Below are 21,118 nucleotides of genomic sequence, written 5' to 3'. Positions count from 1 at the left end.
CTTTTTCCTGGAGAACGATTTTGTGATGCAAATGTATCACTCTGTTGAACGCATATTGTTCTGAGAAGCAAAACGCTTTATTTTTTAAACCCCAGCCAACTAGCCGGACTACCTTCATCAACACCAAAACGAGGCTGGAACTCTGCTCACAGGACGCAGCAGGGGGTAAGAAGATGTTCAGAAATGATGTTGCTGATATGGGATGTTATACAGCTTCATGTCAAAAGAGGCGAACTGACCCTTTAAACGCACTCAGGCAGCATCAGATCCTGGAGTCGGAGCCGGAGTTTCAGTCCCGACTTTATCAGCCAATCAGCTCTACTGGAGACAGGAAGCTGCCTCTCCTACTTCCTCTTCTTCAGGAAGGCCTTCGCTTCCCGCTGCAGACTTGTGACGTCTTCTCTGTCGCTGTCGTCGGAGGCCGGAGGGACGTAGTCCGAGTCCTCGCCCACGTCCTCGCTGTCGTCGTTTATGAAGCTGTCGTCATCCTCGTCTTCGTCATCCTCATCTTCGTCGGGGGAGTTTCTGGAGACGGTTCGGGTGGAACGAGCTGCCGACGTTAGCAGAGACACGAGGAAACCAAACATCAGAAATCCTTCAAACATCACCTGAGACACCTGAGAGAGTGTTTTTAAGGCCAGAAAACACAGACATGAAGAAGCTGTTCCTGCTGATCCCCGAGGGAAACAGGTTAGCATGTATCTGTAAGCTAGCAGCAGATGCTAGCAAACAATGGCTGTGTTTGAAACCGCATACTTCTCCTACTAACTTTCTGAGTTAGTATGCGAGTTTGAGTAAGCGAGAAGTTCCCGGATGCATACTAGATTCTCCTAAATGTTGGGTATGCATCATGAGGTCACTACTCATACTCAAACTACCCAAGATGCAACGTAACGTGACGTCGCCGATCGTCATTTCCTGTCAAAACGGCAGTTTCAAGCTAGCTACAACGAGGGTAGGTTCACTTCCTGTTTTCAAAACAAAAGCACCAATTGTATCTTAATGGCTTTCCCTATGATAAAAGGCAACGGGTATTTTATTTGGTGAAAATAACAGGAAGTGCGTTGCTCACTGCGGCTAGCTTTAGTAGCGCCGAATTCGTGGGAACAAAATTGTAAACAGCCGGTATTTTGTCAGGTTTTCAACACGTTGGGGATCTAAACGACTACTTTCTCACCTGAAAATGTTTCAAATGTTGCTAAAGTTTACAGAGTTTAGAGCTTAAGAGAAATCAGCTTCAGGCCGGCTGATTTCGGCTCGGGCAGGAGCGAAATGCATTGTGGGTAAACGCTCTGCATACTGTCTGATCGATGAGTATGCAGTATGTAGTATGTAAGTATGTAGTATGTGGTTTCGAACACAGCCACAGATAGTTCTTCTGTTGATCCCAGAGGGAAACAGGTTAGCATGTAGCTGTAAGGTAGCAGCAGATGCTAGCAAAAAATGGCTGTGTTCGAAACCGCATACTGCATACTACATACTGCATACTCATCGATCAGACAGTATGCAGAGCGTTTACCCACAATGCATTTCGCTCCTGCCCGAGCCGAAATCAGCCGGCCTGAAGCTGATTTCCCTTAAGCTCTAAACTCTGTAAACTTTAGAAACATTTGAAACATTTTCAGGTGAGAAAGTAGTCGTTTAGATCCCCAACGTGTTGAAAACCTGACAAAATACCGGCTGTTTACAGTTTTGTTCCCACGAATTCGGCGCTACTAAAGCTAGCCGCAGTGAGCAACGCACTTCCGGTTATTTTCACAAAATAAAATACCCGTTGCCTTTTATCATAGGGAAAGCCATTACCATACAATTGGTGCTTTTGTTTTGAAAACAGGAAGTGAACCTACCCTCGTTGTAGCTAGCTTGAAACTGCCGTTTTGACAGGAAATGACGATCGGCGACGTCACATTACGTTGCATCTTGGGTAGTTTGAGTATGAGTAGTAACCTCATGATGCATACCCAACATTTCGGAGAATCTAGTATGCATCCGGGAACTTCTCGCTGACTCAAACTCGCATACTAACTCAGAAAGTTAGTAGGAGTAGTAGGAGAAGTATGCGGTTTGAAACACAGCCAATGCTTTCTCATCAACAGTGATGGACCAAGCCGGAGATGTTCACAGCCTAACTCGCAGTTAAAGACATTTTCCTTCATTTTAAAAAGAGCTTCATCTTTCATATATCTGACATTAAAGACTCATTTTTGTTCATACATACCTGGTTTCTTTGAGTGTTTGTATTCCTTCCTGTGAAGCGGGTTTTTCCTGCAGACGAAACAAACTAAACGTCAGCCTGAGTGTTGCTTTTTCAGGGATAAACATCATCATTCCACCAGCAGAACAGCTCAGAGCTGCAGGTCAGAGTCTGAAATAACGCGCTTTAACGTCACAAAGATGGAAAACAGGAGCGTTCTCACACATCTACAGATCAGGAAGAGAATGAGCAGCCCGATGACCTTAAGAGATGAAACTACAAAGATTCAAACAACAACAACAACTTTAAAGAGATGCAACAACAAAAAGACCAAAAGCAGCTACGTAGGTGGGTGTAGATTCTGAGTCATCCAGGTCATGGTGACCCTCAGGGCCTGAAAAAGGGCAGCTGGACTTCTTCTTCAGCTTCAACACCGGAGAACCAGAACCTGAGGTCGGACTCAGCAGCTCATCTCCATCTGAAGGAGAAGGACCAATTGGGAACCACCTAAACCCCCCACATTGGTCAGCTGATCCCCCCAACGAGTTCAGAACTGAACCGGCCGTTCAGATTACATGTGAAACATCTTCAAGAACCAAGAAGAAGAAGTCCAGCTGAACTTATTTCAGCTCTCAGGATTGAGACTAAAACACAGCTGTGCCACTTTGTCTCCTTGTCTCTTTGTAGCAGTGCCTCTTTGTAGCTGTGCCTCTTTGTATCTGTGCCTCTTTGTCTCTTTGTAGCTGTGCCTCTTTGTAACTGTGCTTCTTTGTAGCTTTGCCTCTTTGTAGCTTTGCCTATTTGTAACTGTGCCTCTTTGTAACTGTGCCTCTTTGTAGCTTTGCCTCTTTGTAACTGTTCCTCTTTGTAGCTGTGCCTCTTTGTAGCTTTGCCTCTTTGTAACTGTTCCTCTTTGTAACTGTGCCTCTTTGTAGCTTTGCCTCTTTGTAACTGTTCCTCTTTGTAACTGTGCCTCTTTGTAGCTGTGCCTCTTTGTATCTGTGCCTCTTTGTCTCTTTGTAGCTGTGCCTCTTTGTATCTGTGCCTCTTTGTAACTGTGCCTCTTTGTATCTGTGCCTCTTTGTCTCTTTGTAGCTGTGCCTCTTTGTAACTGTGCTTCTTTGTAGCTTTGCCTCTTTGTAGCTTTGCCTATTTGTAACTGTTCCTCTTTGTAACTGTGCCTCTTTGTAGCTTTGCCTCTTTGTAACTGTTCCTCTTTGTAACTGTGCCTCTTTGTAGCTGTGCCTCTTTGTAGCTGTGCTTCTTTGTAGCTGTGCCTCTTTTCACAGTTGTGTTTCTTTGTTGTGATTGATGACCAACTGACCTTCTTCTTTGTAGTCACGGAAACAAACCGAGCAGAGCACACATTTAAAGTCTTTTACAGGAGGATCGTCTCACTGATCCATGTTTCAAAATCACTCTCCCATGAGGGCGAGTAAGGACCACGGTTTGTAGCTTGTTGTGTCACAAACGGCCTAATTTTTTTATGTTGAACAGTGCACAGCGACACCACCGGGCAGCAGAGGCCACGTGCTGAGAAGGTCAGTTGGTCATCAATAGTTCCTTCCAACCTGAGAAGGAACGAGTCATAAAGAGTTGGTTTTCACAGAGATGTTGGGCTGTACGGTTTGTTTGGCAGCAGCTTCTCATCCCTGTGGATGTGTCAGCAAGATTCACACCGAGACCGCTGAGTCGCCCGGTGGACGTGACCGATAGAGTTGGTCATCATCTGCGTAGAAGCGAAAAGAGAAGCTGAGAAGCTGACCTGTAGCAGTCGGTGCCGTACGGACACTCGGGGCGATCCGCCTCCTCTTCTTCCTCCTCCTCGTGGTCGGTGTCACCGGGATGGCTGCACTCCTGGAAATGAAGCGGATTCTTCCTGGAAATACAAAGAATTAAGGGATTAAAGGAACTGCATCAGGCTGGTTTAAGTCATGTTTATCTGACAGAGTCCAGTTTGTTCTTATAAATGAAGAATCTTCCTCACACACCAGAGTAAGTTATGGAGTTCCTCAGGGTTCTGTGCTCGGACCGATTCTTTTCACTTTATACATGCTTCCATTAGGTAACATTATTAAACAGCATGGCATAAATTTCCATTGCTATGCTGATGATACTCAGCTGTACTTATCTATGAAACCAGATGAACCCAATAGGTTGGTCAGACTACAAGCAATGAATTTAACAATAGAATCTAAGATTCTTCTCCTTACATATAAAGCTCTTAATGACCGAGCTCCATCAGATCTTAAAGATCTCATTGTAAGATATTTTCCTAACAGAGCACTTCGTTCCCAAACTGCAGGTTTACTTGAGGTTCCCAGAGTTTCTAAAAATAGAATGGGAGGCAGAGCCTTCAGTTATCAGGCCCCTCTCTGTGGAACCAGCGTCCACTTTGGGAGGCAGAGCCTTCAGTTAACAGGCCCCTCTCTGTGGGACCAGCGTCCAGTTTGGGAGGCAGAGCCTTCAGTTATCAGGCCCCTCTCTGTGGGACCAGCGTCCAGTTTGGGAGGCAGAGCCTTCAGTTATCAGGCCCCTCTCTGAGGAACCAGCTGCCAGTTTGGGAGGCAGAGCCTTCAGTTATCAGGCCCCTCTCTGTGGGACCAGCGTCCAGTTTGGGAGGCAGAGCCTTCAGTTATCAGGCCCCTCTCTGAGGAACCAGCTGCCAGTTTGGGAGGCAGAGCCTTCAGTTATCAGGCCCCTCTCTGAGGAACCAGCTGCCAGTTTGGGAGGCAGAGCCTTCAGTTATCAGGCCCCTCTCTGTGGAACCAGCTGCCGGTTTGGGAGGCAGAGCCTTCAGTTATCAGGCCCCTCTCTGAGGAACCAGCTGCCAGTTTGGGAGGCAGAGCCTTCAGTTATCAGGCCCCTCTCTGTGGAACCAGCTGCCAGTTTGGGAGACAGAGCCTTCAGTTATCAGGCTCCTCTCTGTGGAACCAGCTGCCAGTTTGGGGGGCAGAGCCTTCAGTTATCAGGCCCCTCTCTGTGGAACCAGCTGCCAGTTTGGGAGGCAGAGCCTTCAGTTATCAGGCCCCTCTCTGTGGAACCAGCTGCCAGTTTGGGGGGCAGAGCCTTCAGTTATCAGGCCCCTCTATGTGGAACCAGCTGCCAGTTTGGGAGGCAGAGCCTTCAGTTATCAGGCCCCTCTCTGTGGAACCAGCTGCCAGTTTGGGAGGCAGAGCCTTCAGTTATCAGGCCCCTCTATGTGGAACCAGCTGCCAGTTTGGGAGGCAGAGCCTTCGGTTATCAGGCCCCTCTCTGTGGAACAGGTGGGCGTACCTGTAGCAGTCTTTCCCGTACGGACACGGCGTTCTGGCTCGGGGTTTGGATGCAGCGCTGACGGTTGCAGAGTGTCCGTTTGACCCCTCAGATTCTGCTCTTTTAGCCGTGGGTTTGCTTGTTGACTTCCTGTCCTCCTCCTCCTCCTCCTCCTCCTCCTCCTCTGTTTCGCTGATTTCAGACGTCTGTGTCACGCCTCCTTTTCCCTCCATTTCCAGCTCCACGTCGAGGCTGTCGGACTCGTGGCTGAGCTCAGACCGGCTGGGTTTGCTCTGATGTCTGACTGTGGACTCATCTGAAGGAACCACCTGAAAATCAGAGGATATCATTTCAGTTTGTCCTTCATTTTAATCATTTAGATTGAAAAGGACGTTCAAGTTTTGTTTGACAGATTCACCCCCAAACAACCCGAACAGGCTCAGTTTCTAAAACTTTTCTGTTGAATAATTCCATAAAGGATGTTCTTTTCTGGTCCCCTTTAAAGAGGATTAACTGTACAGACAGATAAAAGTTCATGGTCTGAATCAGACACGAAGCAAATTAAACCAAAGCAGAAAGCAAACAAACCTCCATAAATCTGCTTCAAACAGCAGACGGAGGGCAGTTTTTAAGAAATATTTATCAGGAATGTTTTTATTCACCTTCAGCTCAGACGGACTTCTGGAGATGTACTCAACTGTTTTAGTTTGAGCTTTTTCCTCTTCATCACTTATCTTCCTCCTCCTTTTCCTCGGCCTTTTCTCCTCCTCCTCCTCCTCGCTGAGCTCCGCCTCCTCGCGGGAGGAGGAAGCAGTGGGCGTGGCCTGCGCGGCTGCTGCAGGACGTTTACTCCTCTTCACAGCTGATCGGAGTAAACAAACAGAGGTCACGCGACAACACGAAGGTCGGAGGTCTGTCCTTCATTTCTTATCCTGCTTTGCCTTATTTTACGCATCATAGCCGGGGGATAAAACCTTAGAACCTCTCTACAAATTAAAACTCTCACAACATATCAGGAGAAAAAGTGCCGTAAAAAAAGGCTCCGACATGTTTCCCGTGCCATGAATAAAGTTTAAAGTTTAATCATCATGAAACGTGCTGATAAAGACGGAACTCATTTTATGATCCGTTATGTTTTCAGTGTAAATAATCCGGAAACAATCCCAAACATTTGATGGTTTTGGTCCCATGACGTCCGTCAGAATGATAAAAGCAGCGGTTCTGGTACCTTTTAGGGTAAAGGATGGACTCTTTGATGCTGCCGCCATCATCCACGCCGGTAAAATTCTTCTCCGAATCGGGGCCACGTCGCTCTGAAGATCCTCCAACACGTCATCCTGTCGAGGAAAAAAGAATAAAACTAATTTCTCACCTGAGAGAAGAGGGAGTTTAACCCAACTGAACTGCAGATAGAGCTTAAACATTTATCTAAATCAACTTATATCACTACACTGTCTCCTGATGCTTGTTTTAAAGCTTCCATATTCAGTAAAACTCCTTCCTGTTCCTGGGAGCATATATCAGGGCGTCTGAGGTGTAAAACTCCTTCTTCCTGTTCCTGGGAGCATATATCAGGGCGTCTGAGGTGTAAAACTCCTTCTTCCTGTTCCTGGGAGCATATATCAGGGCGTCTGAAGTGTAAAACTCCTTCTTCCTGTTCCTGGGAGCATATATCAGGGCGTCTGAGGTGTAAAACTCCTTCTTCCTGTTCCTGGGAGCATATATCAGGGCGTCTGAGGTGTAAAACTGATGAAGTGAGGAGGAGGTGACTAATGAACTAATGAAGGTAACGTACACCAGCTTCTAAGGAGTTATTGCTGTTCCTTTCTGAAAGATGAACATTATTGTTCCCACATTACTTTCAGACGTCTTAAAAGAAAAAGTTCTTTTTTGATGAACACATAAATATGACACAAGTAATGCCTTCTGTTGGAGCTTCCCTGCTGATGCAAACCTCTCTGAAAGTCCTGCCGGGACTCTCCGACTTCTCCTCGTTCGATGGAGCTTCTGGTGGTTTCTGTCCAAAAGGAGGAGGAGCTTCTGATAGTTTCTGCCCAACAGGAGGAGGAGCTCCATCTTCCTCATGACAGTTTCTGCAGGTAAACACAGACGTGATATGAGCTGGAATCTGAGAATGAATCTTTCATGACCCTCAGCGTCCTCAAGTGTCCTCGTCCATCTGTTTGATCTGAGCTTCAAACAGAATGAGGACAGAGGAATAAAAGATGAGCCCAAGGATTCATGAATCCCTATTCTGCATGATGCTGCTGAGCCCACACAGCCCCGTCTGCAGAGATGAAAGCAGCTCTGCATTAGCATGAAATAAGTACCTGGGAGCGCGCTCCTCTCTGCCCACGGAGGCCTCCACCCTGTAGACGAGGCGACCCGGCAGCAGAGACAGCAGCTCGCCGTGATGGAGCTGCTGCCAGCGGTCCTTCGGTAGAGGCCGGGGGTCGTCGGTCAGCGACGCCTGCAGGAAGCACGGGTTCTGATGGGTCTGAGGATCCAAAGAACAAGAGAGGAAGAGTTGAACTCTCTCACTCTGCAGCAGCGCCTCCTGCTGGACTAACTCCTGCAGCTCACTTATGAATCTTAAAGCTACAAATCTGTGACATCAGAGCCTCATAAATGCTGCCGTTGCTTTTAATGCATGGAAACATCCTCAAATTCACATTTTACAGGTTCAGATCGGACCTGAGGAGCCTTTGAAAGGTTATCGGATCAACTGGAAACTGTGTTCTGATTCTGACAAGCTTCACAAGATCAAACTCCAAAGAAAGTCTGTTTCACAGAAGTTCCCTTTAATCAGGACAGTAATCCACAGGTTGATCCAACACAACTAAATTACAGAAAGGTGGGCTGAGCTGAGGATGCTCACCGGTTTGAGGCGGAGCTGTCCGTTCAGGTTCTCCAGCAGCCCGTGGCGCCTGGACACTCTCATATCGCTGATCTGACACGACGACAGGAGAAAGAAAAGGTTCAGAAGTCATTCTTAACGTATAAAATGTCTCCACATGTGGACGAAAATGCATCTTCATATAAGAGTGAAAGCAGAAATGAACCCTTAATAATGCTTTTCTTCCTCCGTCTGCTTTTTGTTTATTGTAAATGCAGCAAAACAGCAAATGTTTTGGCCAAATAACTATTTACAGCAGATGAACAGGAGGAAATCTGACCCAAAGCCACCAAACAAAACAGAAAAAACACGAAATAAAACTGAAAAAATGCTAAATAAAACAGAAAAAACACAAAATAAAACAGAAAAAATGCACTGAAAGTGATGTCCTTAAGAAAGAGGAAAAAATCCAGCAAAGACCTGACACAGGAGCTGTTACCATGGAAACATCTGCAGATATTCACTTTAAAGCTGCTCAGAACTGAACTAACTCTGGTTCTGCCTCAGATTCTGGGTTTATGTTCATGTTGGAACATGTTTCAGTGAATCTCTGCAGCTGTTACCATGGAAACATCTGCAGATATTCACTTTAAAGCTGCTCAGAACTGAACTAACTCTGGTTCTGCCTCAGATTCTGGGTTTATGTTCATGTTGGAACATGTTTCAGTGAATCTCTGCAGCTGTTACCATGGAAACATCTGCAGATATTCACTTTAAAGCTGCTCAGAACTGAACTAACTCTGGTTCTGCCTCAGATTCTGGGTTTATGTTCATGTTGGAACATGTTTCAGTGAATCTCTGCAGCTGTTACCATGGAAACATCTGCAGATATTCACTTTAAAGCTGCTCAGAACTGAACTAACTCTGGTTCTGCCTCAGATTCTGGGTTTATGTTCATGTTGGAACATGTTTCAGTGAATCTCTGCAGCTGTTACCATGGAAACATCTGCAGATATTCACTTTAAAGCTGCTCAGAACTGAACTAACTCTGGTTCTGCCTCAGATTCTGGGTTTATGTTCATGTTGGAACATGTTTCAGTGAATCTCTGCAGCTGTTACCATGGAAACATCTGCAGATATTCACTTTAAAGCTGCTCAGAACTGAACTAACTCTGGTTCTGCCTCAGATTCTGGGTTTATGTTCATGTTGGAACATGTTTCAGTGAATCTCTGCAGCTGTTACCATGGAAACATCTGCAGATATTCACTTTAAAGCTGCTCAGAACTGAACTAACTCTGGTTCTGCCTCAGATTCTGGGTTTATGTTCATGTTGGAACATGTTCAGTGAATCTCTGCAGCTGTTACCATGGAAACATCTGCAGATATTCCCTTTAAAGCTGCTCAGAACTGAACTAACTCTGGTTCTGGTTTTTACTGGAAACATAAAATAAATGAGGGCTGGATCAGAACTGTTTCATTTTCTCAGATTTAATTTTGTGACCCGACATGTTCAAGTTTCACAGAATGTTTCATGTGATAAAGTTACTAAAGTCAATAATAAAGTCACAGGGTTTAAAGTTCAGGCCCAACCCAGCGCTGATAAAACATGTTCCATTAAATCCAGCTTTCATCTACACATGATATGACATTATTATCACATTATCTACATGAAAGTCTCAGGAGGACTCACTCCCAGCAGGGGACCCCGGCCCAGAAACGTCTCCCCCGGTGGCAGGTGGACCGGATCCCCGCCGTCCACCGGGACGAGGTCGAAGCCCGACATCAGGTCGGCAGGTCGGACTGGAAGCAGCAGGCCGACTGCGAGCACTGACTGGAACACAAGTAACAACACCAGGGGAGTTTAGTGAGGAGTGTAACAGGTTTAAAGCTTTTTAAAGTGTTTTATGTGAAGCCGGACGTATCTGCGGCAACACACCGCTGAAGATTAAGTCTCAACGGGATACACTTCACTTCTGGCAACCCGCCGTAGAGCCGAACCGGATCATTTTATCTCCTGTGGCAAAAAAACACGAAACCAAACCACTACTTCTGCTCGCAGATTCAAAACTTCCGGGATGCGGGGGGAGCATGCGCAGTACAGTTTTGACCGACCGCAACCAATAACCATCCATAAAACGTCCAGATTAAATGATCTTATTGTTTATTTGTAAAATATTCTGTTTGATTGAAAATATTCAAAAGAATCTCGACAAGTAAACACTACTTATTAATTCGGCATACAGAGCTTTGCCTTATAATGAACGATTACATCAATAGATAAACAAACAAACAAACAAATAAATAAATATTACAGCTGATTCAGATATCTATGAATAAATATGTATTTATTTATTTATTACAAAAAAACAAGTGCAAAAATTAAATATATTTTATTTTTGGTCTGATTTGCATATCACGTTAAAACAGGGTTTTTTGCTTAGTTGAAAAGATTCTGTTTATTTGAAAATGAGGGGAATACATAATTAGAGCAAAATGTACGCCAAATGAAGGTATAGCTTAATAAAATCAAAACACTAACGATTATGATATTTCACATTTCGTGGGTCTATCTTACGAAGGATTCTGCTCTAATTTGACGGATTTTTGAATGGAGTCTGGTGAGGTTTTGATTTAAAAAAAATAAAAAATACACGATATTTTTATCATTGTAAAACGTTTTTAAACCACACGCCACACCACATAGATGATTACATTATTTTGCTAATTTATTTTTGGTTCTTTAAAAAAAATATATATATATATTTCAAATCTTATGGACGTGTAAACCTTGTGCGCATGCGCACACCGTGAAAAACGTGCTGACGTCATGTCTGCGTGTAAACAGCCGTTAGGACGTTTAAACGCAGCCAGCTGACAGTGACACGGACCGACCGAACCGCAGCCACAGACGGATTTAAACCTACGGTCCTCTTCTTACACCGACACCGATTCACCGCTATTCTCCGGAGGTTCGGACCGAAAAGCGCAACCGAGCCGCGGCTCCGTTAGCCGGGGCGGAGACGAAGGAAGCTGAGCGTGAGTCTGACTTGTTTTTATTAGAAAATAACCCCCCATCAGGCACAGACGGGCACTCGGGAACAGAGCCGGTCCTAACGGGATGTATGGATCTGTAACACCAGCTGTGTTCCACACGTGCCCGATGTTTACACACCGGCTTCAGTCAGTGTTTACTGTCCTGTGGGGAAGTTTTTCTGTGCCATCAGAGTTTGAATACGAATTTCTAATATCGAATTTTTATAGCATCAAAATCAGACTCTGAATTTGAAAAACCAACAGTGTAAAAAAAAAAAAAAATCAGTGGAAAAAAATTCAACTTCCAAAAATTCAGTGGAAAAAGAACCAGACTTAACATCTGTCATATATTAATATTTTTTTCAACTTATTTTTTCATAATTCTTTTATTCCACTTCAGTTCTGATCATAACTACCAAGTTTTCAATTATTTTTAAAAAAATGAACCCTTTAGATGCCAATTTGAACTTTTTAGCCCAAATTTTAAGCCTTTAGGTGCCAGTATTTTCAAAATATGGAATGTAAAGTGGAATTATTGAGTGGGGGTAATTATGGTCTGGGATATGTCAATGATTAGCAACAACATTGATTTTTAGGGATTTTATTTTTTGTTGTTGTTATGCCTGATTTAAAAACAATAATAAAAATCCTTAATTTCTGAAAAGGGACATTTTTGTCCCCTTCTAAAACGACCTAAAAACATCATGTATTAATATTTTTTCAACTTTTTTTTTCATAAATCTTTTCTTCCTCTTCAGTTCTGATCATAACTACCAAGTTTTCAATTTTTTTTTTTTTTAATTAACCCTTTAGATGCCAATTTGAACTTTTCAATTTCAAGTTTTCAATTATTTTTTAAAAATTAACCCTTTAAATACCAGTGTATATGAGGTAAACACCAATATCTGTTAAAACACACACACACACAAAAACTGCTGTATTTTCAATATTTACAAGCAGTTTACAAGTTCTGATCCTTTGGTTTATAAATGAGCATTTTATAATTGGTAATATTTTGAATTGGAGCTACATGAACGTTCTTTTACTGAATCTGTCGTCTCAGGCCGCTCCCACCTGTCGGACTGATGCATCATGGGCCCGCGAGGACCTCGCCGCTGTTTGTCCTCCGTGAAGGACGAGCCTCCCTGAAGTCGCCCGACGACCCCCCCGCTCGCAACTTTGCGGAGACGCTGCCGCCGGAGATGAGCGTGAGGATCTTCGGCGAGCTGGACGCGCAGAGTCTGTGCAGCGCCTCGCGGACCTGCCGGCTGTGGCACGAGCTGATCGAGCGGAGCGAGCAGCTGTGGAGGCGGCAGTGTCTGCTGCTGAGGGCCGTCTGCGGCAGGGAGGTGGACGGCGACCGCAGCGGCGGCCTCTCCTGGAAGGTCGGTGTCACACTCACCTGCGTCTGAGCTGGGGTTGGACATCTGTATTCAAAAAAGTGGGAAAAAAACTGTAAAAAATCAAAGTCTTACCAAGTATATTTGTCTCATTGAGTGTCATTACACTTAATATCAGACACAACTGCCTAACAAGCACCATTTCAGCCAGATATAGGGACTTGTTTTAATACAATACATCTGGAATATCTTGTTAAATGAAAAAGTCTTGAAAACAAATTGTTTTGAGTCACATATCATATGAAAGAAGCTTTTTTTTTTACATTTGAAGAGGTTTTTAAGCTAATTTCAAGATCAGTTTTATCTCAAAAGTCCCAAATATCACATCTTATTTCAAGAAATCTGGACAAGCCGATTTTCACTAGTTCCATTGGCAGATTTTTTTGCTTATTTCAAGCAAAAACGTCTTTTATTTTCTGTTTTTTTTTACTTATTTTTGGAGGGGCATTTTTTTCAGTGTAGTAGGTAGATCACAGATTAAAATATAAACCTGCTGAAAAACATGTAAATTTAAATTTATTTTATTTATACAGCACTTTAGAAATAATCCTTACGATGTACCAAAGTGCTTTACAGCAGGTAATAAATGAAGAGAAGAAGAAGTAAAAACAAGTAGAAAGTCTTAAAGCTGAGCAGAGAGCTGTTACAGCTGTTCCTGCAGCCAGGTCTCTGCCTGATATTCCTGCTGTGTCCTCATCAGGGCTCTAAGCTCGTCCATTTTATCCACCAGAGATCTCACATTTCCCCTGATGATCATTAAAGAAATGCTTTAAACTTCCTCTTCCTTTCCCTCCACTTTGTTCCTGCTCTGCATCCCAGACGCCTCCTCTTAAACTCCTCTGACTTTGGGCTCTTATTCAAGGCGTTACTTGGTCTTTGGAAAGCTCAGTTAGCTGCTCTGACAGGTTAACACTTTCCCGTTGCCGTGGTTACGCATCATAACAGATGTTCCTCCCAGCAGCATCCAAACCAGCTCAGAAATCTGTGTTTTCACTGAAAAAAACATCGAGAAGATGAAAGAAAGGCTCAATATGTCCAAACTATAACAAACCTCTGCAGTTTCAAGGCTGATTTATTGATTTTTTAGCGATATTTCAGCATATTTATAGGCTGTTTAATTGTTATTACAGGTGTTAACATCCTTCACTAAACATTAAAAAGCCAAAATAACATAACATCCTAACATTTATCATAATTTTGATTGAAGATGTTCAGTATGAGATTTTCCTTCACAAAATGGATTCAGAGAGAACTTTTAGTTTTAAAACAGCAAATCTGTAGTTTAGTTGGCATTAAGTAACAAATAAAGTCGTGTTCATCGTCTCAGAACGTGTTTGAGCACACATTCTAGAGGCTGGATGATGGTAAAGAACATTTCCAGTGAGCCCACTGACTGGTGGGACTGGTTTTGTTGGGTTTAGTTGAACCAGGTCACCTGAACCGGATCTGATGGCGTTGCTTCCTGCAGGTCACCCTGGTGAGGAACTACACCCGCGGCCGGGTGAAGGCCGACTGGCTGAGAGGACGGTACAGCCGGGTGCGCTCGGCCGACGAGCTGCTGGGCAGGAAGATGGCGCCGCTGGACGCCGAGACGTGGGCGGAGATCCTGCAGGCGGAGCTGGACCGATGATTCACCTAAAGCACTTCTGAGTGTTGGACTGAAACTCTAATATATATGTGTACATATGGTTTTTATAACTTTTTAAAATGAAAAACAGATCATGGAAAATGGAAAGCCTTGATGTAAATACAGCTGAGGCGAAACATCCCGTGTTTGTGTTTCTTTTGTTGAGTCTTTACGTGTTTTCTTCAGTTCGGCTCCTTCCTGTCTGAGGTGGGACTGTTTTCATGTATGATCAGCATTAAAGGGCCATGACAACATTTACTTTAGATTCAGGCCGCACGACCCTTTGATAAAGACTCGAGCCGAGCGCTGCTCTCAGCTCCAGGTGAGCCGCAGGTTTGTTTCCTGCAGGAAGCAGATGGACGAAAAGCTTCTTTTATTGGTTTATCTGTGAATTCATCAACCAATCAGAAGCTAAATAATTAATGTGGCAGCGATAGAAACCCACTACTCCCAAACCTCTGATTCATCCATTTATTAATTCATTCATCCATCCATTTATTTATTCATTTATTTATCCATCAATCCATTTATTTATTTATTCATTCATTCATTCATCTGTTCATCCATCCGTCCATCAATCCATTCATTCATTCATCCATTTATTAATTAATCCATCATCTTCCTCTCATCTGAGGTCAGGTCTCAGAACCATCAGCTCCAGCAGGTAAATCCATCCACTGTATTGTTACAGTGACTCTGATTTTGAAAGCAGTGTTTGGATCCTGCTCTTATTGTGAAAGTTTCCCCCGGAAGTCTCCGTTCCCTCCTCAGCATCATCCTCTCCTCCAGCTCGGGAGCGCCTCCTGACCCCCCTCCCGCCGACAGAGCAGCATCCCGGGACAATGGACGACGTCCCCCCGATCATCAACATCTCCATCGCGCTGCGGATCCAGCCCAACGACGGGCCCGTCTTCTTCAAGGTGGACGGAACCCGCTTCGGCCAGAACCGGACCATCAAGCTGCTGACCGGCTCCAAGTACAAGATCGAGGTGGCGGTGAAGCCGGGCTCCGTGGAGGCCACGTAAGGCGCCGCTTCATCTGCACAGATGCGCACACGCGCGCCGCGTGCACGTCTGTGCAGATGGGTATGTGTGAGACACGCTCCCCGTTAATACAGGCACCGCGTGAACAGAGAGCAGGCGCGTGCACGTCGTCCCCGCGGCCTCCTCCTCCTCAGGCCGCAGCATCCGACACCCGCTGAATAAATGATGCGGGATCAGACGGGCTGTTGGCGGGCTGTTGGCGGGTCGTGTCGGTTCTGGTGGAGGAGTCGAGTGGAGCAGAACCGGTCCGTGAAGTCCGAACAAAGAGCCTGAAAATACTCCATAATGAACCCTTTCATAGCTCTATTACAGTAAAACTGTGAAAATTAAGCTGCACGGTTAGTTAAAAATGTGTAAAAAAAAGATGTGAAAATGAATGTCTGCTGTTTGATATCATCATTTTAAATAGAAATATTTAAAAAAAATCCAACTTTTATCATTATTTTGATTGAAAATATTCACAAAAATCCAACATTGTTTGTTGTAATATCACTCAGATAAATTCTCATCTTCCACGAAACCTAAAAACCCAAATTTAAAACTTTAATATGAAAAATATTAGCAGGAAGAACATTTACCTTTTTTCTTCACCAACATGTTTAGCCCAAACTGTTTAATTTGGTTCATTAATATACATCGGAGACATATCTTTTCATTCTTATGTCATTTCCCAACTCATTTCTGATCTGGAGCTTTAAAATGTTTCAGTCTGCTGGATCTTTAGTTAAGGTTCTGTGGGTCCCTTTGAATTAAAAACCCTAATTGTTCTCAGTTAGATGCATAAAAAATGGCCGCCTTTGGTGTTTGAAGGCGCTGAAACGGATGAGTTTAGTTTGAAGCTTTAATCTCAGACCTGCTGCTGGCCTGATGTGGAGTACTCTGAGCTTTGATCCTCTTCTTCTCCATCACAGCAACATGAACATCGGGGGCATCGTCTTCCCTCTGGAGCAGCAGTCCAGGGACGAGGAGTCGGTGGTTTATCACGGCCAGTACAGCACAGAGGGCGTCCCGCACACCAAGAGCGGAGACAGACAACCTGTCCAAGTCAGCGTTGAGGTGAGACGAGTCACACCAGGAAATCCTGTTCAGTGTAGCACAGATTAAAGGTGACATACTATTACCAACAACCCTGCAGCTCTATATACAGATACAGATAGTTCCTCTGTGGATCCCAGAGGGAAACAGGTTAGCATGTAGCTGAGTTTTACCCCTCAGACGCCCTGATATATGCTCCCAGGAACAGGAAGAAGGAGTTTTACACCTCAGACGCCCTGATATATGCTCCCAGGAACAGGAAGAAGGAGTTTTACACCTCAGACGCCCTGATATATGCTCCCAGGAACAGGAAGAAGGAGTTTTACACCTCAGACGCCCTGATATATGCTCCCAGGAACAGGAAGAAGGAGTTTTACACCTCAGACACCCTGATATATGCTCCCAGGAACAGGAAGAAGGAGTTTTACACCTCAGGCGCCCTGATATATGCTCCCAGGAACAGGAAGGAGTTTTACAGCTCAGACGCCCTGATATATGCTCCCAGGAACAGGAAGAAGGAGTTTTACACCTCAGACGCCCTGATATATGCTCCCAGGAACAGGAAGAAGGAGTTTAACACTTCAGACGCCCTGATATATGCTCCCAGGAACAGGAAGAAGGAGTTTTACACCTCAGACGCCCTGATATATGCTCCCAGGAACAGGAAGAAGGAGTTTTACACCTCAGGCGCCCTGATATATGCTCCCAGGAACAGGAAGAAGGAGTTTTACACCTCAGACGCCCTGATATATGCTCCCAGGAACAGGAAGAAGGAGTTTTACACCTCAGGCGCCCTGATATATGCTCCCAGGAACAGGAAGAAGGAGTTTTACACCTCAGACACCCTGATATATGCTCCCAGGAACAGGAAGAAGGAGTTTTACACCTCAGACGCCCTGATATATGCTCCCAGGAACAGGAAGAAGGAGTTTTACACCTCAGGCGCCCTGATATATGCTCCCAGGAACAGGAAGAAGGAGTTTTACACCTCAGACGCCCTGATATATGCTCCCAGGAACAGGAAGGAGTTTTACACCTCAGACGCCCTGATATATGCTCCCAGGAACAGGAAGAAGGAGTTTTACACCTCAGACGCCCTGATATATGCTCCCAGGAACAGGAAGAAGGAGTTTTACACCTCAGGTGCCCTGATATATGCTCCCAGGAACAGGAAGAAGGAGTTTTACACCTCAGGTGCCCTGATATATGCTCCCAGGAACAGGAAGGAGTTTTACAGCTCAGACGCCCTGATATATGCTCCCAGGAACAGGAAGAAGGAGTTTTACACCTCAGACGCCCCGATATATGCTCCCAGGAACAGGAAGAAGGAGTTTTACGCCTCAGACGCCCTGATATATGCTCCCAGGAACAGGAAGAAGGAGTTTTACCCTCAGACGCCCTGATATATGCTCCCAGGAACAGGAAGAAGGAGTTTTACGCCTCAGACGCCCTGATATATGCTCCCAGGAACAGGAAGAAGGAGTTTTACGCCTCAGACGCCCTGATATATGCTCCCAGGAACAGGAAGAAGGAGTTTTACACCTCAGACGCCCTGATATATGCTCCCAGGAACAGGAAGAAGGAGTTTTACGCCTCAGACGCCCTGATATATGCTCCCAGGAACAGGAAGAAGGAGTTTTACACCTCAGACGCCCTGATATATGCTCCCAGGAACAGGAAGAAGGAGTTTTACACCTCAGACGCCCTGATATATGCTCCCAGGAACAGGAAGAAGGAGTTTTACACCTCAGACGCCCTGATATATGCTCCCAGGAACAGGAAGAAGGAGTTTTACACCTCAGACGCCCTGATATATGCTCCCAGGAACAGGCAGAAGGAGTTTTACACCTCAGACGCCCTGATATATGCTCCCAGGAACAGGAAGAAGGAGTTTTACACCTCAGACGCCCCGATATATGCTCCCAGGAACAGGAAGAAGGAGTTTTACACCTCAGACGCCCCGATATATGCTCCCAGGAACAGGAAGAAGGAGTTTTACACCTCAGACGCCCTGATATATGCTCCCAGGAACAGGAAGAAGGAGTTTTACACTTCAGACGCCCCGATATATGCTCCCAGGAACAGGAAGAAGGAGTTTTACACTTCAGACGCCCTGATATATGCTCCCAGGAACAGGAAGAAGGAGTTTTACACAACAGTTAGCTTTAAAGTTGCATCTGGATGATGCAGTTTATTCTCCGACTTCAGAAAGTTTTAATGACGACAGCTCAGCAGATCAAAATGAGGCTGACAGATGGTGGTTTTTGTCATATTTGTGCAGCATTGCTGATGTGATTTCTCTCTCCGCAGTTCAACAAGGCTGGGACGTTCGAGACGGTCTGGCAGGCCAAGTACTACAACTACTACAAGAGGGAGCACTGCCAGTTCGGCAACAAGTTCAGCAGCATCGACTACGAGTGCAAACCCAACGAGACGCGGACCCTGATGTGGATCAACAAGGAGGCGTTCATCTGAAGCTGAGGACCTCCTTCCAACAAGAATCCCAGAAACAGACGGTGTTTTCCTGGCGGGGTTTATAAAAAGGTCCTGATATCTGTTTAGTTTCGTCAAAGCTGGAGAAAAACGAGCCGTCTTTAAGTGCAGGTTTCTGTAAAGCTGCACTAACAGCAGCGTAAGTTCACCTTTTTTATCAAAAGAGATGAAGAGGAAAGCAGGTTTTTTTTCCTTTATTTTACTTCTTGTGTGTGTCTTTCCCTCTGAGATCCAACTTCCAGGCAGAGTTTAACCCTTCAGGCGCCTCCAACACTGAATAAATCGGGCATAATAAATCCTGTTTCCACTCACTGCCACTGGATGACATGTTTTATCTGAAGTATCCCCTGAATTAAGCTACAAAATGTGCAAAATGTTCCAGTAAACTGATGAAGTGAATGAAATAAAATGAGAATTTCCCTTAGAGGGCGACGGATGGAAGGATAGGGACGGCATCGGGTTAAAGGTCAACGTAATGGCGGGGAAAAGGTGGATTGGGGGGGGTTCTGACACTCTGATGAGCCCGTTGGCCACAAGAAGCTGTGGAATCCAAGGCGCTGATGTCATCAGTGATGTCACTACATGCAAATTAGATGATTAAATTTACAACCTTCGTAAACTTCAGTATTTCACCATTTAAAGTTCCCCATTTTATATCTGATCCTTTTCTTCATTAAAGCAGATGACTTGATGACGATCAGATTACTTCAACATAAGTCAGAGGCATAGTTTTAAGGTTGACATACTTCAGATAAGAAGATGGATCCACGTTTCAGAATGTGTTTTTTAATTTTTTTATTTAATTAATTAATTAATCTATTTATTTATTTTATTTTATTTATTTTTTTTTTTTTTGGATGTGTTTAACTTATAGTCAGGGAGCCAAAGTCTCAAAAGCCTGTTGATCGCCAACTAGGCCCAGCAGTGAAATCATCACAGATCCAATGATTTTGGTTGGATTTTTCCAATTTTTTTCTGTGGAATGAGTTTACTGTTTGGTGAGCAGAATGGCATATTGACTGATGTCATATTTTGGGGGAATAATTGATTGCCAATGAAGTAAAGATGAAAATGTTGGGAAAAAAGTGAAAAAACGCCTGATTTCTTTGCATTAAATTGAGCCAAAATCATGTAGAAATGTATTTTAAGAGTTATAATTTCATTGGATGTTGCACCTGGAATGCATTTATTGACAGTTTATTACCCAATCCACTGAGGATTTTGTGGAAAATTGTAATTTTCCAACATTTTCTATCAGAAAATGTTGGGTACATACACTAAAATGGCCACAAATTTTTTCCGCCATGTTTCCGGCAGAGCCGACCCTCTGATTATTGCTTCTTAGGGTCAAAGTGAACATAAAAAAACACAAATAAAAAGTATGGCAGACCATGTCAGGTTCAACCCATTTCTGAGACGTTGGCTCTGAAGACCGGGATGGGGCCGGCGGAACGTTTCCTTCTGGTTTCTCCTCTTCTGCGTCGTCTCTTAAAGCTGTTTGTGAGGAGGCAGCTGGCAGCGAGGTGCTCAGAAACTCGAGTTTAGCAGCAGAAAAAAACCACCTTTCAGTGGTTTAAAATCAGAGTTTTTCTGTTGAAACGTTCCTTCAGCTGCAGTTTTCATGAAACGTAACATTTGTTTGGGACTATTTACAGCGGCGGATGAACCTTTTCAGCCTTGGAACACCTTTACCTTCCGTCTCTTTATCCTCACACGGTGCTTTTTAACGTTTGTGTTGCAGCTGCTGTTTTTTCTGCTTTCATTTTGCCAAATTTTGACCTGTGGGTTTGTTGTTCTGTTGGTGTCTTAATGCCTGAAACCTGCTGATTCATCATCAGACTCAGAGTGTGACGTGTCGTTGTCTAAATAATAAACAGAATACTTTGTTCGTCATTTGAAGATCTATTCTGACCAGTAAGTCCTTGTCAAATGAGCTAATATTATCCTGTTAGCCTAGTCTGTAGTTAGCTAACGTTAGCTTGATATGATACGGGGTGGACAGGTTGGACACATTGGCCAATGATGTTTACTGACAGTTATTCATATCTTTGTGTTTTCACTTTATTAAGATCAGATTCTGCAGGTAAAATTGCAAAGCTAAGACTTGAAAGCTAAGACTTGGGACTTACTTGAGACTTTCTTGAGACTTGAAAGCTAAGACTTGGGACTTGCTTGAGACTTGCACATGTGTGACTTGGTCC

At 44.3% G+C, this 21,118-nt stretch overlaps 3 protein-coding genes across 5 annotated transcripts; 2 read left to right on the top strand and 1 right to left on the bottom strand.

The window, feature by feature from the left end:
- Positions 1–206: 206 nt before the first annotated feature.
- Positions 207–12,658, bottom strand: aplf (aprataxin and PNKP like factor). 3 transcript variants are annotated; one of them, XM_075462447.1, is made up of 11 exons: positions 12,394–12,658; positions 9,977–10,117; positions 8,328–8,399; positions 7,780–7,946; positions 7,404–7,542; positions 6,678–6,786; positions 6,112–6,311; positions 5,471–5,778; positions 3,960–4,073; positions 2,219–2,265; positions 207–550 (listed from the first exon to the last, which is right to left on the bottom strand). In XM_075462447.1, the coding sequence occupies exons 2-11, from the start codon at positions 10,067–10,069 to the stop codon at positions 345–347; spliced, it is 1,455 nt and encodes a 484-aa protein (XP_075318562.1). In that variant the 5' UTR covers positions 10,070–10,117; positions 12,394–12,658; the 3' UTR covers positions 207–344. The 3 variants fall into 3 exon arrangements, with proteins under 3 accessions (XP_075318562.1, XP_075318563.1, XP_075318560.1); XM_075462448.1 differs by lacking the exon at positions 12,394–12,658 and adding an exon at positions 10,223–10,427 and having other exon boundaries at positions 6,148–6,311; XM_075462445.1 differs by lacking the exon at positions 12,394–12,658 and adding an exon at positions 10,223–10,425.
- On the top strand, positions 11,115–14,487 carry fbxo48 (F-box protein 48). Its single transcript, XM_075462457.1, has 3 exons — positions 11,115–11,322; positions 12,383–12,704; positions 14,188–14,487. Exons 2-3 carry the CDS (start codon positions 12,405–12,407, stop codon positions 14,347–14,349), a joined length of 462 nt encoding a protein of 153 aa, XP_075318572.1. The 5' UTR covers positions 11,115–11,322; positions 12,383–12,404; the 3' UTR covers positions 14,350–14,487.
- Positions 14,488–15,105: 618 nt separating this feature from the next.
- cnrip1a (cannabinoid receptor interacting protein 1a) lies at positions 15,106–20,822 on the top strand. Its single transcript, XM_075462455.1, has 3 exons — positions 15,106–15,367; positions 16,301–16,445; positions 18,735–20,822. Exons 1-3 carry the CDS (start codon positions 15,189–15,191, stop codon positions 18,897–18,899), a joined length of 489 nt encoding a protein of 162 aa, XP_075318570.1. The 5' UTR covers positions 15,106–15,188; the 3' UTR covers positions 18,900–20,822.
- The last annotated feature ends 296 nt before the right edge of the window (positions 20,823–21,118 follow it).

The sequence above is a fragment of the Odontesthes bonariensis genome, chromosome 4 (genome assembly GCF_027942865.1).
Source record: "Odontesthes bonariensis isolate fOdoBon6 chromosome 4, fOdoBon6.hap1, whole genome shotgun sequence".
NCBI classification, from domain to species: domain Eukaryota; kingdom Metazoa; phylum Chordata; class Actinopteri; order Atheriniformes; family Atherinopsidae; genus Odontesthes; species Odontesthes bonariensis.
The sequence above is the reverse complement of the archived record's forward strand: the minus strand, read 5'-3'. Positions and strand labels throughout refer to the sequence as shown.

Coding starts and splice junctions, on each gene's coding strand:
- aplf (XM_075462447.1), bottom strand. CDS start 10,069: ATGTCGGGCTTCGACCTCGTCCCGGTGGACGGCGGGGATCCGGTCCAC. Junction 6,787..7,403: donor CCGGCAGGACTTTCAGAGAG/GTTTGCATCAGC, acceptor TTTCCTCGACAG/GATGACGTGTTGGAGGATCT. Junction 6,312..6,677: donor TCCATCCTTTACCCTAAAAG/GTACCAGAACCG, acceptor TACTCCGATCAG/CTGTGAAGAGGAGTAAACGT.
- fbxo48 (XM_075462457.1), top strand. CDS start 12,405: ATGCATCATGGGCCCGCGAGGACCTCGCCGCTGTTTGTCCTCCGTGAA. Junction 12,705..14,187: donor GCGGCGGCCTCTCCTGGAAG/GTCGGTGTCACA, acceptor TGCTTCCTGCAG/GTCACCCTGGTGAGGAACTA.
- cnrip1a (XM_075462455.1), top strand. CDS start 15,189: ATGGACGACGTCCCCCCGATCATCAACATCTCCATCGCGCTGCGGATC. Junction 15,368..16,300: donor CCGGGCTCCGTGGAGGCCAC/GTAAGGCGCCGC, acceptor TCTCCATCACAG/CAACATGAACATCGGGGGCA. Junction 16,446..18,734: donor CTGTCCAAGTCAGCGTTGAG/GTGAGACGAGTC, acceptor CTCTCTCCGCAG/TTCAACAAGGCTGGGACGTT.